This window comes from Bidens hawaiensis, unplaced genomic scaffold (genome assembly GCF_021521415.1).
Source record: "Bidens hawaiensis isolate Kalapana, Puna unplaced genomic scaffold, B.hawaiensis_p1.1 tig00054079_1, whole genome shotgun sequence".
Classification (NCBI taxonomy): Eukaryota; Viridiplantae; Streptophyta; class Magnoliopsida; order Asterales; family Asteraceae; genus Bidens; species Bidens hawaiensis.
In genome coordinates this window covers 34,401-49,338 of record NW_027499745.1, presented here as the reverse complement: position 1 = coordinate 49,338, position 14,938 = coordinate 34,401, and the positions used below count along the sequence as shown (strand labels likewise).

The following is a 14,938-nucleotide window of genomic DNA, read 5'->3' as shown; positions in this document are numbered from 1 at the left end:
TATTTATACTCATAACTATTTAAAACTCCACCTTATAATTTACAAAGTTATCTCACATAATTTTAGATGATATTATGAGAATGCTCGTGTAAAAATAATAAAAAAAATTGTAAAAGAGAGAATAAAGTACATTGTTAGAGGTCAACTAATTAAACTTAATTGACTAATATAGATTTATTACTTTATTAAGCACTTAAGTAGCTATCATAAAGATTTGGTTGTGTCGGATGACATCACAGTTATAAGTTATTATTTTATAAATATTTTATATCGTTATTATACAGCATACTCAATAAAAAATTAATGAATCTTGATTCTTGAACATCATTAACATGAGGCTACAAATGTAAACCAAAAAAACCTAACTTAAAATCATTTAAATTGTATTAAAATCCAACAACTCTTAGATGTTAAAATCAAAGTTATTATGCTTATCAATATAAACAATAGAAAGTAATATTTTCGATCAATTTAGTAATTTAATGAATTTCTAGTTGAACTTCATATTTAGACCGTCACTGGTGTTAAACTAATCGTGTGCATAGTTGACGGATCCATTTGTTGGGTCACCAATGGTGGATAGTGTATAGCCAACATGACGCGTTCACCTTTCACTTGCCTGAGCATACATATTCACTTGTACCCACACCCACAAACAAAGCCTTAAATGTTTACTTACCGCGCCCGCGTGTTAAATAAATATTAAATGTTTTTTCTAGGAGTTTTTACCGTTTTCTAAAGATGAAACAAACATGATCGATCACGTGGAATGATGAATCACTACTCGCCAGTGTTTTAAAGTAACATCCGGCCTCTCGTACCACCAAGATTGTATGCTAATGCTTCTCAGGAGGTCACCCATCCTGCTACTACTCTCACCTGAGCACGCTAGCTTAACCGAGGAGCTACCCTCTCGTCCACTACCATTAAGCCAAAAACGTGTTGGTGATTTAAAAGACGAGACATCTAATTATAAACCAAGAATCTTTCATGTTCACGACTGATGTAGAATTTGCCTCGGGATGTTACATTTAAATAGCCGTTGTAAAAACTAAGATGAAACCTAGAATCGAGTAAATTGCTATTTACATAACATTTAATATTTCATGATTAAAATGTCACACATACTAATAAGTCAATGGTGGCTCTCACCCAAAATAAATTGAACAAATACTCACAATAATCAAATAGACAGCCAGCACACACCTTATCTTCTTCTTCCTCCTTCATCTTCATACGACTTCAATTCCCACCCTACAGAATTACCTTCTCACTTTCTCACCACTCCAAATCATAATCATATAGTTTGTAAAGCTTGTTCATCATCCAGCGGTTGATAGTAGAATAAACCGATTTATCGGGATTTATATGTGTTTATTTCGATTCAGAGGATGAATCATTATGTTCCTGATTTCGAAATGGACGACGACTACCTGCTTTCGGATTCTTCGAGCTTAAAACGACACAAAAAATCAACTATGTAATTTTACTTATTAATATTTATTAATATTATTATTATTATTATTATTATTGTTAGTTCTTCTTGATATGAATTTGTGTATATCATTTTATGAATTTTTAGAGGAGACGAAGATATAATGGAACTACTCTGGCAAAACGGCCAGGTAGTAATGCAAAGCCAAAACCAGAGATCTGGTTACAACAACATTAACAAGAAGCCGGAAACGACGTCATGTAGAGACAACAGATCCGGTGGTATGGAGGATGAAACGACGCCGTCGCCGTGTAATTTGTTCATGCAGGAAGATGAGATGGTGTCGTGGCTTCATTATCCAACAGATGATAATAATAATTTAGATAATGATATTTTGTATTCTGGACCTTCCGGTCAGTCGTCCGCTTCGGTTGTTATTCCTTCGCCTTCGCAGCCTCCGCCACAGCCGGTTGTTTCCGCTCCATCGCCTCGTCCTCCTATTCCACCGTTGAAACGCGTGGATGAGGAACCAGGTAGTTAAACTTTAAGTGTGTGTAATTAATTATAGTTGTATTGATAAGTATATTGGTGAATAAGTTATGTGTGCCTATCACACCCTGCGGGTTTGAAATTTAACGAATGTTACAGTTTTCATTTTAGTACATACTTTAATTACATTGTGTCTAATACAGGTCAACAGAAGTTGTCAAACTTCTTACATTTCTCGAGGCCAAATAAACAAGGCATGGCCGGATCGGCTCCTGCGACTGCGACGTTTAACAAGGCGTCGCAGTCGCAGGCACTGACGCAGTCAACGGTTGTCGAATCGAATGATCGGCCGCCATCGCGAGCTTCGCGCGTGGATAATGGAGCTAACGTAGGGTTTCGAGGGAGTATGAGCAGTTTTGGAGGTGCCAGTGCATCGAGAGAACCCGAAACTTATGATCTCAGTGCTTCTTCGTCCCCAGGCACCGGCGGCTCGGGAGCGAGTGCTAGTGTTGAGCCGGTTTCGCAGAAGCCGCCGCCGGTGACAGAGGACAGGAAGAGGAAGGGAGTGGATACTGATGACACTGAATGTTACAGTGAGGTAAATGACTAATTATTTACTGCTTGAGCAATCATAGAGTTGTACTTTAGCATGAATTATGCAACTTCTAACTGCATTGATTGTGGTACCTTTTCACAACAATACAACATATAAGACACAAATAGTGTTTATGGTCCAGTTTGATCGGTTTCGGTTAAAAACAATAGATTAGAACCGATAGGTTGGATCGGTCTAGTTCCAACTAGACCGATTCGTTTCATCTGTAAGCTCAGTTCTTGCTATTTGAATGGGTTTTAATAAATCACTTTGTTGTATTATAATTTTCAAAGAGATCAATACGGTTCATGATTATAAAACGTATTTATAATTATTTCAAAGATGCATAGTAAAGATTAAACATTTGTTCAGTTACATGACCAGTTTAAAGTTTATCGAATTAAATCATTAACCTTTGAAAATCAAACTGTACGGACCGTTTAATTGGTTTCGGTGGAACTAAAAACATTATTTTTTTTAAATTAATATCAGATATTAACTTTTATATATGTAAATCTTTTAACGGCGTTTTTATTTGAACCTAGCAATCATCAATACTTGAATTTGAATTTTAAAATGAAATTTCAGCCGTTCATTATTAGTTTTGACGTTCGGGATATAGAGTTTCAAACGTACATTTTTATACCTTTTAATTCACAATTTTTATGTGATTTTATTTTATAATAATAATATTTAAAACATTAGAATACTATAAAAATAACTAAAAATACCGTTGGTGAAATCCAAGCTAATGTATAAATGTTGGTGCAGAAAGTATAAATGAACCTTGATCGGCTCGAATTTCGTGAAAATGATTTTTGTGTTTTATTTTGTAGTTTATTTAGTCGTTAGTTAATTTGTCGTCTAGTGGCAGGACTCCAACGAACCCATTACATGCAAGTTCGATGCACTTTTGGACTGCTGCTAAACCGTGTTTGCCACGTCGAACAACGGATTCACACGTGGCTTTATACACTGACACGTGTATTCCTAGTGGACCCACATAAACTCCACACACTTTCATACATTTTTGGAGATTACAATGGACTCCATCTTCATTTTTTTTATAAGTATCCATAAATATAATAATTTTTAAATGGTCATCCAGATAAAGGTTAGACGGTTGTTTTAACATTTGATGGTCTGTGTTTTGAATGGGCGTCCAGAATATGGTCAAACGATCATTTTGACTAATAATTTTCAAAGTTTGACTATATTCTTTAACTATGGTCATAACGTTTGCTTCGATATTGTTCAAACGACGAGTAATTTTTTATGTTTGACATTTCCTGGTCAAAACGGTCGTCTGAATGTTTCGTAGACGGTCGTTTATGATGTGAAATGAGATGGGGCGGTGGTGTAACTAAGCATCACCCTGTTAGAAAATATAATTCATTTGTTTACGTATCATGTATCATGCATGTGTAGGTTGTAAGTTTATAATTCTCGTTCTTTATAGTACGTAGTACGTACAAGTCTTTTAAACATTTTATATAGTCAGTCTCTAGTGTACCATAAGGCTATTTGTTGTAGAGGCGCTACAAAATGGGACGTTTTATGCTATGTGACGCCCAGTCAGCAAATTTTGGGTTTTTGTTTTAGGGGTGTAGTTGTGTTGTGTGTGTGTATATATATATATATATATACACCACACGCACAAAAATATAATAATATTAATCAAATAACAACCGGCGACACCCCCCCCCCCCCCTCGCCTGGGAGGTGGCGATGATCAAACAAAAAATCGCCCCACATTTTAGCAATTTATCGTCCACTACAAGTGTCCTAAGCATGCTCTACTTTTATTTTCAATACTATCATGCTACAATTTGTTTAATAATTTTGTGCACGTTTCTAATTCCAATTTTAGTTGTACGGTGCAAGTGGTTCATGCATGCAGTACCAAGTTAACAACCATGTGGTCGCATTTACTATGCCTCCTTTTTTGCTTTCATTTTTAACCTTGTTTGCCCATATTTGGATCAGTGTCAGGTCACCAGTTTTATTAATTTCAATAAAGTCTTAACATATTTATTCATAACTGTTGTTCACTGTCTTTTGTAACTTTTTTTATGTGATGAAATAATGCAAATCTTAACATAATGTTTGTTAGTTCCACTAATAATAATTTGTAATGTTTTGTGTTTAAACAAAGGATGCCGAGTTCGAGTATCACGACACAAAGAAGCAAAAACGTGGAACGACTTCGGCCAAAAGGACTCGTGCTGCGGAAGTCCACAATCTCTCAGAAAGGGTTCGTACTTGTCCGTTTAAAATTTTTATTATAAGTTTTAATACTATGTTATAATAATTATGCGTTTGAATTTGATTTATGTAGAGACGTCGCGATAGGATTAATGAAAAGATGAGAGCGTTACAAGAACTAATACCTCGTTGCAACAAGGTCCGTTTACATAATTACATGTCTATGAGGTCGTTTATTATTAATGCGTGTTAACACGTATTTTTAACATTTTTGTATGACAGTCGGATAAAGCTTCAATGCTCGACGAGGCGATTGAGCATCTAAGGTCACTTCAAATGCAAGTCCAGGTACTTACAATTTTATTATTATTATTATTATTATTATTATTATTATTATTATTATTTTTTATTTTTTTTTAATTGTACATAAACAATATGTATACATATATGGATGATTATTTGTATATGCAGATGATGTCAATGGGATACAACATGGTTCCGATGATGTTCCCAGCCGGTGTCCAACGCTACATGCCAGCGATGGCTCCAATGGGTATGGGAATGGGGATGGAACATGTTGGAATGAACCGGCCCATGGTTCCATACCCGCCGGTTCTTCCTGGTTCAGCCCCCATGCCGAACCCTGCTCATGTTGGCCAACGGTTTCCTGTTCCTCGGTTTCAAATGGCACCGGTCCCCATCATGGGGCCCACAAATGGTCAAACGGCTAACCCGCCTGCAGACCCGATGATGAACTCGTTTCCTATGCAGAACACGAGCCAACCGCGGGTCCCGTTTGCGGATCCGTATCAACAGTATATTGGTCTCCCCCAAACACAAATGCTACAACCCCAGGCACGTTGAATATTATTAAGACTTTTTTATTGTTAGAAATATTTAAACACATTTTTTTTATCATTTTTTAGTACTTAGATACATTATTATTTTTAAAAACTCAGGTGACTTTCATGTACATTTTTTTATGCGATCATACGACTCAACGAGGGTCTCTCTGGAAGCCACCTCTTTATTCCTTTGGATAGAGGTACGGTGTGCCTACATCCCACCCTCCCCAGACCCTACCTATAGCTCTGCTGTCGGTGGGATTTTACTGGGTATGATTGATTGATTGATACGACTCAACGAAAGAATGTGTTCATAAGTAATAACTTCCATAAAATTACATGTTTTCTTAAACCGTAACAAAAACAAACTACAAAACACATATTCTACATAGCGTGTCTTATCCGTTTTTCGTGCACATGAAAATTCATTAATACTCGATCTTCATGCAGAATCAAACAGGCATGCCGGCAGTTACAAGTAAGCCTAGCAGCAGCAAAGATACCAGGAATCCCGAGCACCGCCCAACCAGTAAGCTTAATTAACCATTATGTTTAATAACTTAATATCCAAGTCAAAGATGACATTAGTAACCAATGTGTGATTTATATGCAGGTTGACATCAGCAGAGATGAGGGCATGAGGCTCACAACTGACTAAATTTTGTAGTTAAAAGGGGAGATGAGAATTGGATGCATTCTAAACCGGATCGGTTTTACACACCATATAACATAGTTGGCGCGTAATTATTATACCACATGATAGTAAGCACGCACGCACGCATTGTGTAAAGGGTTAAAGAACTGTGTCGAGATGTTTACGTATTTAACTATTTTCGTGACGGTTTTGTTTGTAAGTTTTTCACAGGAAAACAAATAAAGGCAAAGGATAAGTGAGTTACACTATGTGAAATAATAGGTATATACTTTATGAATGAGAATGTAGCTTTTTGGTTTGTGGGCACTAATACATGTGATATAAGAATCTGTGTTGGAATCAATTGTGTGACTTTATATCCAGGAGTATATGGGCCATGATTCTAAGAGGACATATACCTTTACATTATCTGCAACTTGTATACAACGAATCGGTATTATTTGAATGGATGGCTGAGAACTCGTGGAATAAACGACTTTAATCGAGCATATACTTTTCAACACGTGTGGGTTTGTCTCGACTCGGTTACATCACTATACTGCATAAATAAAAAGCTTCGATATCGAATAAATAGTGTTTTCAACATGTCTTTGTCGGTTACAACTAACTACTGCGTTTTGAACATTGAATATATTGTCTTGAAATATAAAAGATTACATAAACCATTATAGGGCTCGGATCGAGACCGTATTAAGCAACAGACTTCACAAAAGATTAAGCATACCTCATTACGCATCGCTTCACATACCTATAATTGTTGATTGTTGGGCTGATTTAGGGTAGACAAAATCTAACAGAAAAGAGAAAACAATAGGAACATATTACTTATTGCAGAAACGAATAATATACCGAGAAGTATAATGAATCATAAAAGATGATTACCTTTTCTGTAAATAGGCGAAATGCTTCATCTTTCATTGCTTTATCGAGTTCCTAATAAGATTAACAAATGATATATAGTGTTGTTTGTGTTAATTGTGAATTTAATTGGATATATTAGATAATTAGGATCATATCACTTACAGTTCCAGCATCTGTAGAAGAATCTATTTTGTGTATTAGCTTTTGTAGCTCCTTGTCTTTCAAAGCGTCAATGATTTCGGTGTTTGTAGCTGTAGTCATTTTTATTATGTTTTAACCAATGGGTCCTTTCGTTGAATTAATAAAAAGTAAAATGCGTGGGCTTGAAGATGGGCATGAGTCGAAACAGGTCCAAGTTGAAACAGATCATCTTTGGGTCGAAACAAGGGCTATAAACGTTTTTTTATTCATTTCTTTTTCAATCATTTATAAATACCAATTACCCAATAGTTACATAATCATGAGTACAAAAAGTCAAAAACAATATGAGTGATTGACAGTAGGCGACTTTCAACCTATTTGATTTGTTTGACCAGTTTGACACGCTCTCCTTTTAACTAATTATACTTCGACCCGTTTTAAATAGAATGTAACCAAATCGACTCATTAGTAATAAAGCTTGCCACAAAAAATATGCATCAGAAGCATACCTATGCACTCTAGTTGTGACCTCTGTAGCACCTCATCAGCAGCATCAACATAACATGGTCTATCAACATCAACTGTCGAAACAGGTGCGCCTAAATATAGTTAAATTAGTGTCAGATTAAAAACTCTTATCAATTGAAACTTAGGAAGCGGGAATACTTAAATCCCACCCCAAAACGAGTGCCTCGGGATTTCAGTATTGGAGGGTGTGACATTGACCATATCCTCGTATTATTGAAATATGTTTTTATTTACAATGTGATTTGTTTTTCTTATTGGAATGTTTATAAATCTTGTTTTTTATAGACTTACAAAATTCACTTTCGAGAACTATTCTACACCAAAAGGTAGCACATCATATTGGGTAGCAATATAAACTTACTTGTATCATTCACAGAAGCAGCAACTGGTTTAACACATGGAATTTCTGCACAAGATCACACATCTTGAAATTAGCTTGCAAATCATAGTCGTCAAAGTTGCAGATCACACCAAAACTAAATTCACATAAAACAGCATTCATTGTAGGAAGACAAAAACAGGTTAAAATAAATCTCTCCACGCATCTAAACACGTAAGTGCGCGCCTTGTGCGTTGTTTATTCCTATGTTGCAAACTACTCTAGTACTCTAGAGTAAGACAAAAAAAGAAACCTATCTTAATAATAATAATAAAACAAATTAGACATGCATGAGCTAGACTAGAATCCAATGTTTTCCAGGCAAATAACATACATAATATAGCCCTGTATGTTATTATAAAAGCAAGGCAACCTCTGCAAGGCCATTGTATTTCAGCAGTATGTCCACCTCTGCAATGCCAACAGGGCCAGCTCTGAAGGAGGGCTGAGTGGTCGACGGACCCCGTCCCAACACCCCGCTAGGCCCGAATTTTTTCTTTAAAAAAATTTATATATATAATTATGAAAAAAAAGGTATTTTTGATGTTTAAACTCAATTACTCAACTCATTTAAACCTATTTTTATACAAAATTATTTTGCACAACCCAAATCATAACCAAGTAAGCCCATTTAAAAACTTAATTGTTTAAACCCAACCAAAAACCCTTTTAACTAAAGGCCCAAAAAAAATTTCACCTTCGGCGCAAAATTTTTTTCACAATTCTTGGAGACGGCCCGGTAGGCCAACTTTGCCCAACATACCTAGAGTCATGCAAGGCTCCAACTTTTAATTTACTATACTCTAATACTTCACAAACATAACTAGAATTGTAGTGCTGTTCAAAACTTAAGCGAAATTATGTTTCATCCGGATAAAACTTTCCACAAATTACTTCCAAAAACTAATAAACTTGGAAACAATATCAGTTGCAGTCTGATTTGATTTTCTTACTGCAAAACTGTTCAAATAAGAAGAATTAACTACCCCTAACACTTCGAAGATACACATCCAGTTAACGAATAACTAAATGATAAACATCATATGGTCATATAACTTTCATTTAACATTTAACACAAACAATTAGCACAATTGTGCACATTCTAGGTCACCTAAATCCAGTGAAATGAACATAAACCCTAACTCACTAAATTCAACATAATTGATCAAAAACAATCAACAAAATCTAGAATAAACAAACAGTAATTGATTGTTCAGTCCAAAACCCTACGGATCAAACGGAAGAATAAATTACCTTTGTGTTTCTTAAAACAGGTTAGCGAACAACTGCAGACGTAAAACAAATTAAACAATTAGAAACCCTAATTCGAAGAAATTGACAGTCGGAGTGTGAAATAATAAAATTAACTAACTTACTATGGAATGAGACAGACAGGACACTTGTATTTGGACTCCGCGTTTACGCAGACTTTGCATTCCTTTTTAGAACCTTCGTTCTTCATTCCAGACGAATAATAAGTTGATAGTCCGGCAGTCAGTCGGCGGCGGAAGCGGTGGCTGCTGAATCAATGGATATTATTATTATTATTATTATTAAGAATACAAAGCTTGTTTTCTACGGTTTTATGGCGAGTCAAGCTGGTGTGAGTTCGAGCTTATAAGTTAAATGAGCCTAAAAGCAAGCTAGAAAGCTCGGCTCAGTTACAAAAATGAGGCGGCTCAATTATGGTCGTTTCAAATTAAGTTCTTTTTAACTGGCTGTATTTGAGCTTTTTTTTATCAAACAACCTATTAGCTTTTTAAACAAGCCAGTTAGTTAGGTGGATATGTTGATTGATGAAGGTGAGCAGGGGTGTCAATGTGTTATTGATCATGTTGAAATGAATTTTGGTTTTAGGACGGTGTGGCAGCCCATAGTGGTGAGCAATAACCAAACCGAATTGAAAACTAATGAAATCGAATCGAAATTAACCAATAACTGAATTAACTGGAAATTCGTTATCGGTTACTACCTCCGTCCCATAAAAAGTGTCATAGTTTGAGAAACACAAAATTTAAGGTAGCTTGAATGATTATTTTTTTTGCTTACCAAATGACAATAATGTCCTTGGAAATTGGGTCCATCAAGGCATCAATATTATTTATTAATGTTAGTTGTGTGTATTTAAAGGTAAACTTGGAAATTGGTTAATAAATTTTGAAGATGAACATTTATAATGAGAAATAAAAAATGAAATATGGACACTTTAAATGGGACGGATGAAATATTTTTTGTACTCTCGGTTAACCAAAATTAACTAAACCTAAATCATTTGTACGTTCATATATTTCTAGATTTTATACTTTTACTTCATGTGTGTCACGCTTTATATCACCATTTCATGTATTTCATTTTATGTAATTCTAAGTTAAAATGTTAGCGCAAATTTCGTTATTAACCAAAATTAACTGACCCAAAAATCGAAAAATTAACCGAATAAACTAAACCGATTAATTGAAAACCAATTAGCTAATTTGACGAGGATAATAATCGTGCACACCCCTAGTGCGGTCCAAGGTAACATTAATCAGTGCGGTCCTTGACTCCATTGTTTCAGGCCGATTTAATCTAAACCCAAAGAACATTGTCAAAACTCTAAATATGAAACAAGTGATTGATACAAATGAAGAATTAAGAGAGATTAGTGTGTTAAAGTATGTATATTTGTATATGTCAAATAACCATGACATCTCTCTACATAGAGAGTGACTACAAGATATAAAAGGTCAGATGAAGCAATACATCACAAATGAAATATAAAATCTCTCTAATTGGTATGTCCAAAATGGGCAACACCCTTTCGATTAGAGGCTCATGAAACCAAAAATAGTGGTGTGATCTCATTTAATTGGTGATTACGTCGTTCAATTGGATATTATAACGTCTACAAGTGGATATTATAACGCTTAATGGCTTTTTACGTTAAAATGTTTTAATGATGGATTACATGTTGTGTTTCCGAGTTTAATAAAAGAAAGAAAAATAAAAGTGAAATTAAGGAGAGAGAAAAATGGTGGAAAAATGTGAGTTATAAACTTATACATGTGGAAGGAAAGTAGAATAACTAAAGATTTTATCTGTTTTTGAGCTAAAGGGAAAAGAAATTTACTAGGTACGATTAATAAACATCCTCGTTTCTCTTTAAGCACAAGTATTTTTTTTTATTTGTTTCCTCTTCCTTTCACTTATCTTCTTAAAAGGACTTTAAGATAAAATAAGAGGTCCTTTTGTTTATGAAAGAGGAGCCGGAACAAAAAGGAAGTAACTTTCTCGTTAAGAATATGAAAGATAAATCGAACTCTCTTGTTCAGTGACGCATTCATAAGACATCTTGTTTAGTTCCAGGTGTACTTCGACTTTTAGATTAGTTGGCCTTCTATGGAAGTCCAACTGCTTTCGTGGGAAAACTTACTGTCAAAGCACGAAATGAATCTTACCTGATCCATGACGATGTTTCCACGGATTTTCGAGATGAACGAACCACGTCTTGATCTTCTTCTTCAGCGGCTGCGCCTGTGACCTGCAATGGTTTCGGGGGTGTGGAGGCGACTGCTAAGATATCCTAAGGATTTCTTGTTCACAGACACAAAAAGTGGTGGTGGCTCTTATTGAGCATGACCCCATGATAAGGAGGTGGAGACCTCCTTATATAGAGTCTCATGGCCACCATCATGGTACCCTAATGGGCCTAGCCCAGTTAGGGTTACCTCCACAAAACCCCCTCGGCCCAATAACATTGTATTAGCCCATGTAATGAAATAAGTCAAACATAATAGATTTAGGGTCGTAGAACCGGGTTTTAGTACCATACCCCTACAAGCCCCCCCAAGTCCAGTGTTGCTCCTGGGCGCGCAAGCGTCTAGGTGGAGCGCTGGACTTTATAAGGTGTGAGGCGGTTTTTTCCCTTTTCTTTGGCCTTGTCTTTATTGTCTGAGTTTTGAGAGGCTTTCTTCATGATGGTGACATGTTGTAATAAAAGCCTGCGCGCGAGGCGACTTACGAGCTATAATAATAATGAAGCTCGCGCGTGAGGCGACTTACGAGCTATAAAAGTAATAAAACTGGCGTGTGCGGCGACTTACGAGCCTGTAGAATAATGAGAGCCTGCGCGCATGGCGACTTACGAGCTGTAATAACAAAGAAGCTGGCGCGCGAGGCGACTTACGAGCTGTAATAACAAAGAAGCTGGCGCGCGAGGCGACTTACGAGCTGTAATAATAAAGAAGCTGGCGCGCAAGGCGACTTACGAGCTTGTAGAATAATGAAGCTGGCGCGTGAGGCGGCTTACGAGCTTGTAGAATAATAAAGAAGCTGGCGCGCGAGGCGACTTACGAGCTTGTAGAATAATGAAGCTGGCGCGCGAGGCGACTTACGAGCTTGTAGAATAATGAAGCTGGCGCGTGAGGCGGCTTACGAGCTTGTAGAATAATGAAGCTGGCGCGCAAGAGGCGTCTTACAAGCTGTAGCATAATAAAGCCTGCGCATGAGGCGTCTTACGAGCTAAGAATAATAAAAGCCTGCGCGCGAGAGGCGTCTTACGAGCTTTGAGAATAATAATGCCTGCGCGCGAGGCGTCTTATGAGCTGTGAATAATAAAGGCCTGCGCGTGAGGCGACTTACGGGCTGTAAGAATAACAACAGCTTGCGCGCGAGGCGTCTTATGAGCTGTGAATAATAAAGGCCTGCGCGTGAGGCGACTTACGGGCTGTAAGAATAACAACAGCTTGCGCGCGAGGCGTCTTATGAGCTGTGAATAATAAAGGCCTGCGCGTGAGGCGACTTACGGGCCGTAAGAATAATAACAGCTTGCGCGCGAGGCGTCTTATGAGCTGTGTGAATAATAAAGCCAGCGCGTGAGGCGACTTACGGGCTGTAAGAATAATAACAGCTTGCGCGCGAGGCGTCTTATGAGCTGTGAATAATAAAGCCAGCGCGTGAGGCGACTTACGGGCTGTAAGAATAACAGCTTGCGCGCGAGGCGTCTTATGAGCTGTGAATAATAAAGCCAGCGCGTGAGGCGACTTACGAGCTAAAATAATAATAATGCCTGCGCGCGAGAGGCGTCTTACGAGCTGTGAATAATAAAACCAGCGCGTGAGGCGACTTACGGGCTGTAAGAATAATAACAGCTTGCGCGCGAGGCGTCTTATGAGCTGTGAATAATAAAGCCAGCGCGTGAGGCGACTTACGGGCTGTAAGAATAATAACAGCTTGCGCGCGAGGCGTCTTATGAGCTGTGAATAATAAAGCCAGCGCGTGAGGCGACTTACGGGCTGTAAGAATAACAGCTTGCGCGCGAGGCGTCTTATGAGCCGTGAATAATAAAGCCTGCGCGTGAGGCGACTTACGGGCTACTTTATGTCACGCGCCACGTGCAGATGTTGCATGCACGTGCGCGTAGACTTTGGTTTTGTGTTATGCGCCACGCGCAGATGTTGCGTGCGCGTGCGTGTAGACTGTGACATGTGCGAGCATGTGATGCGTAAGCATGTGATGCGTAAGCATGTGTAATATGCGTGAGCATATGTGATGCGTGAACATATGGTATGAGGATTCCCAACCCCTAAGTTTGGCGTGTAGCCATATGGGATCTTAGGAGGATTCCCAACCTTGCAGTTTGGCGCGTAGCCATATGGGATATTAGGGGGATTCCCAACCTTGAAGTTTGGCGCGTAGCCATATGGGATATTAGGAGGATTCCCCACCTTGAAGTTTGACGCGTAGCCATATGGGATATTAGGAGGATTCCCAACCTTGAAGTTTGGCGCGTAGCCAAATGGGATATTAGGAGGATTCCCAACCTTGGCGCGTAGCCATATGGGATATTAGGAGGATTCCCAACCTTGACGCGTAGCCATATGGGATATTAGGAGGATTCCCAACCTTGAAGTTTGGCGCGTAGCCATATGGGATATTAGGAGGATTCCCAACCTTGGCGCGTAGCCATATGGGATATTAGGAGGATTCCCAACCTTGACGCGTAGCCATATGGGATATTAGGAGGATTCCCAACCTTGAAGTTTGGCGCGTAGCCATATGGGATATTAGGAGGATTCCCAACCTTGAAGTTTGGCGTGTAGCCTGATGCGCGCATGCACGGCGATAGAGTGGTGACTCGCAAGTGCGTGTGCATGGCGGAGGTCTCTTGCGCAAAACCCAGATGGTGGTTTCCGCGGCGGCACATGCACGGCTGCGGAGTGAGAACCCCCGGGCGTGCGTACATGGCGGCGGAAGTCTAGTAACTTCTGGATCTGCAATTTAAGAGTCAGATCTGCAACTTTAGACCTAAAATCCAGGTCTGTAATCTAGACCTAGATCTGTAAATCAGATCTGGACAGATCTGAAGATTCGGAGCAGATTTAAAACCATCACAGATTCGGAGATCCTGAATCACAGATTCACAGATTCGGAGATCTGATCATTCGAATCACGGATTTTCCTTCTTGCCAAGATCTGGAAGCCTCTTTTTAGATCTATGGATCTTTTTGAGCTTTAAATAGAACAAGCTTTGAAGCCTGTTTCTGTAAACTTCCAGATCTGCGTTTTTCTTGGGAGAGATCTGACAGCCGAGATGAAGATCGAAGGGCAGTTCGTTGCCGTCCCACGGATGGCGCCAATGTCGAAGCACGAAATGAATCTTACCTGATCCATGACGATGTTTCCACGGATTTTCGAGATGAACGAACCACGTCTTGATCTTCTTCTTCAGCGGCTGCGCCTGTGACCTGCAATGGTTTCGGGGGTGTGGAGGCGACTGCTAAGATATCCTGAGGATTTCTTGTTCACAGACACAAAAAGTGGTGGT

The 14,938-nt window shown here is 38.4% G+C and overlaps 2 protein-coding genes across 4 annotated transcripts; one reads left to right on the top strand and one right to left on the bottom strand.

Moving 5' to 3' along the window:
- The first annotated feature begins 1,098 nt into the window (after nt 1-1,098).
- LOC143600424 (transcription factor PIF1-like) lies at nt 1,099-6,605 on the top strand. Of its 2 annotated transcripts, none has more exons than XM_077078120.1 (9): nt 1,099-1,480; nt 1,583-1,968; nt 2,128-2,522; nt 4,675-4,773; nt 4,858-4,923; nt 5,007-5,072; nt 5,196-5,579; nt 6,020-6,098; nt 6,183-6,605. In XM_077078120.1, exons 1-9 carry the CDS (start codon nt 1,392-1,394, stop codon nt 6,185-6,187), a joined length of 1,569 nt encoding a protein of 522 aa, XP_076934235.1. In that variant the 5' UTR covers nt 1,099-1,391; the 3' UTR covers nt 6,188-6,605. The 2 variants fall into 2 exon arrangements, with proteins under 2 accessions (XP_076934235.1, XP_076934234.1); XM_077078119.1 differs by having other exon boundaries at nt 6,020-6,119; nt 6,212-6,605.
- A 211-nt stretch (nt 6,606-6,816) lies between these two features.
- LOC143600421 (uncharacterized) lies at nt 6,817-9,633 on the bottom strand. Of its 2 annotated transcripts, XM_077078118.1 has the most exons (7): nt 9,510-9,633; nt 9,388-9,419; nt 8,116-8,160; nt 7,736-7,825; nt 7,248-7,336; nt 7,107-7,157; nt 6,817-7,014 (listed from the first exon to the last, which is right to left on the bottom strand). In XM_077078118.1, exons 1-7 carry the CDS (start codon nt 9,593-9,595, stop codon nt 6,973-6,975), a joined length of 435 nt encoding a protein of 144 aa, XP_076934233.1. In that variant the 5' UTR covers nt 9,596-9,633; the 3' UTR covers nt 6,817-6,972. The 2 variants fall into 2 exon arrangements, with proteins under 2 accessions (XP_076934233.1, XP_076934232.1); XM_077078117.1 differs by having other exon boundaries at nt 6,817-7,157.
- Between the last annotated feature and the right edge of the window lie 5,305 nt (nt 9,634-14,938).

Bases quoted from the DNA above. Each gene is read 5' to 3' on its own strand.
- LOC143600424 (XM_077078119.1), top strand. From the start codon at position 1,392: ATGAATCATTATGTTCCTGATTTCGAAATGGACGACGACTACCTGCTT. The intron at 2,523-4,674 runs GTAAATGACTAA...GTTTAAACAAAG, and splicing joins ACACTGAATGTTACAGTGAG to GATGCCGAGTTCGAGTATCA. The intron at 5,580-6,019 runs GCACGTTGAATA...ATCTTCATGCAG, and splicing joins CACAAATGCTACAACCCCAG to AATCAAACAGGCATGCCGGC.
- LOC143600421 (XM_077078117.1), bottom strand. From the start codon at position 9,595: ATGAAGAACGAAGGTTCTAAAAAGGAATGCAAAGTCTGCGTAAACGCG. The intron at 9,420-9,509 runs GTAAGTTAGTTA...TTACGTCTGCAG, and splicing joins CCTGTCTGTCTCATTCCATA to TTGTTCGCTAACCTGTTTTA. The intron at 7,826-8,115 runs GTAAGTTTATAT...AACTATATTTAG, and splicing joins TGCTTCTGTGAATGATACAA to GCGCACCTGTTTCGACAGTT.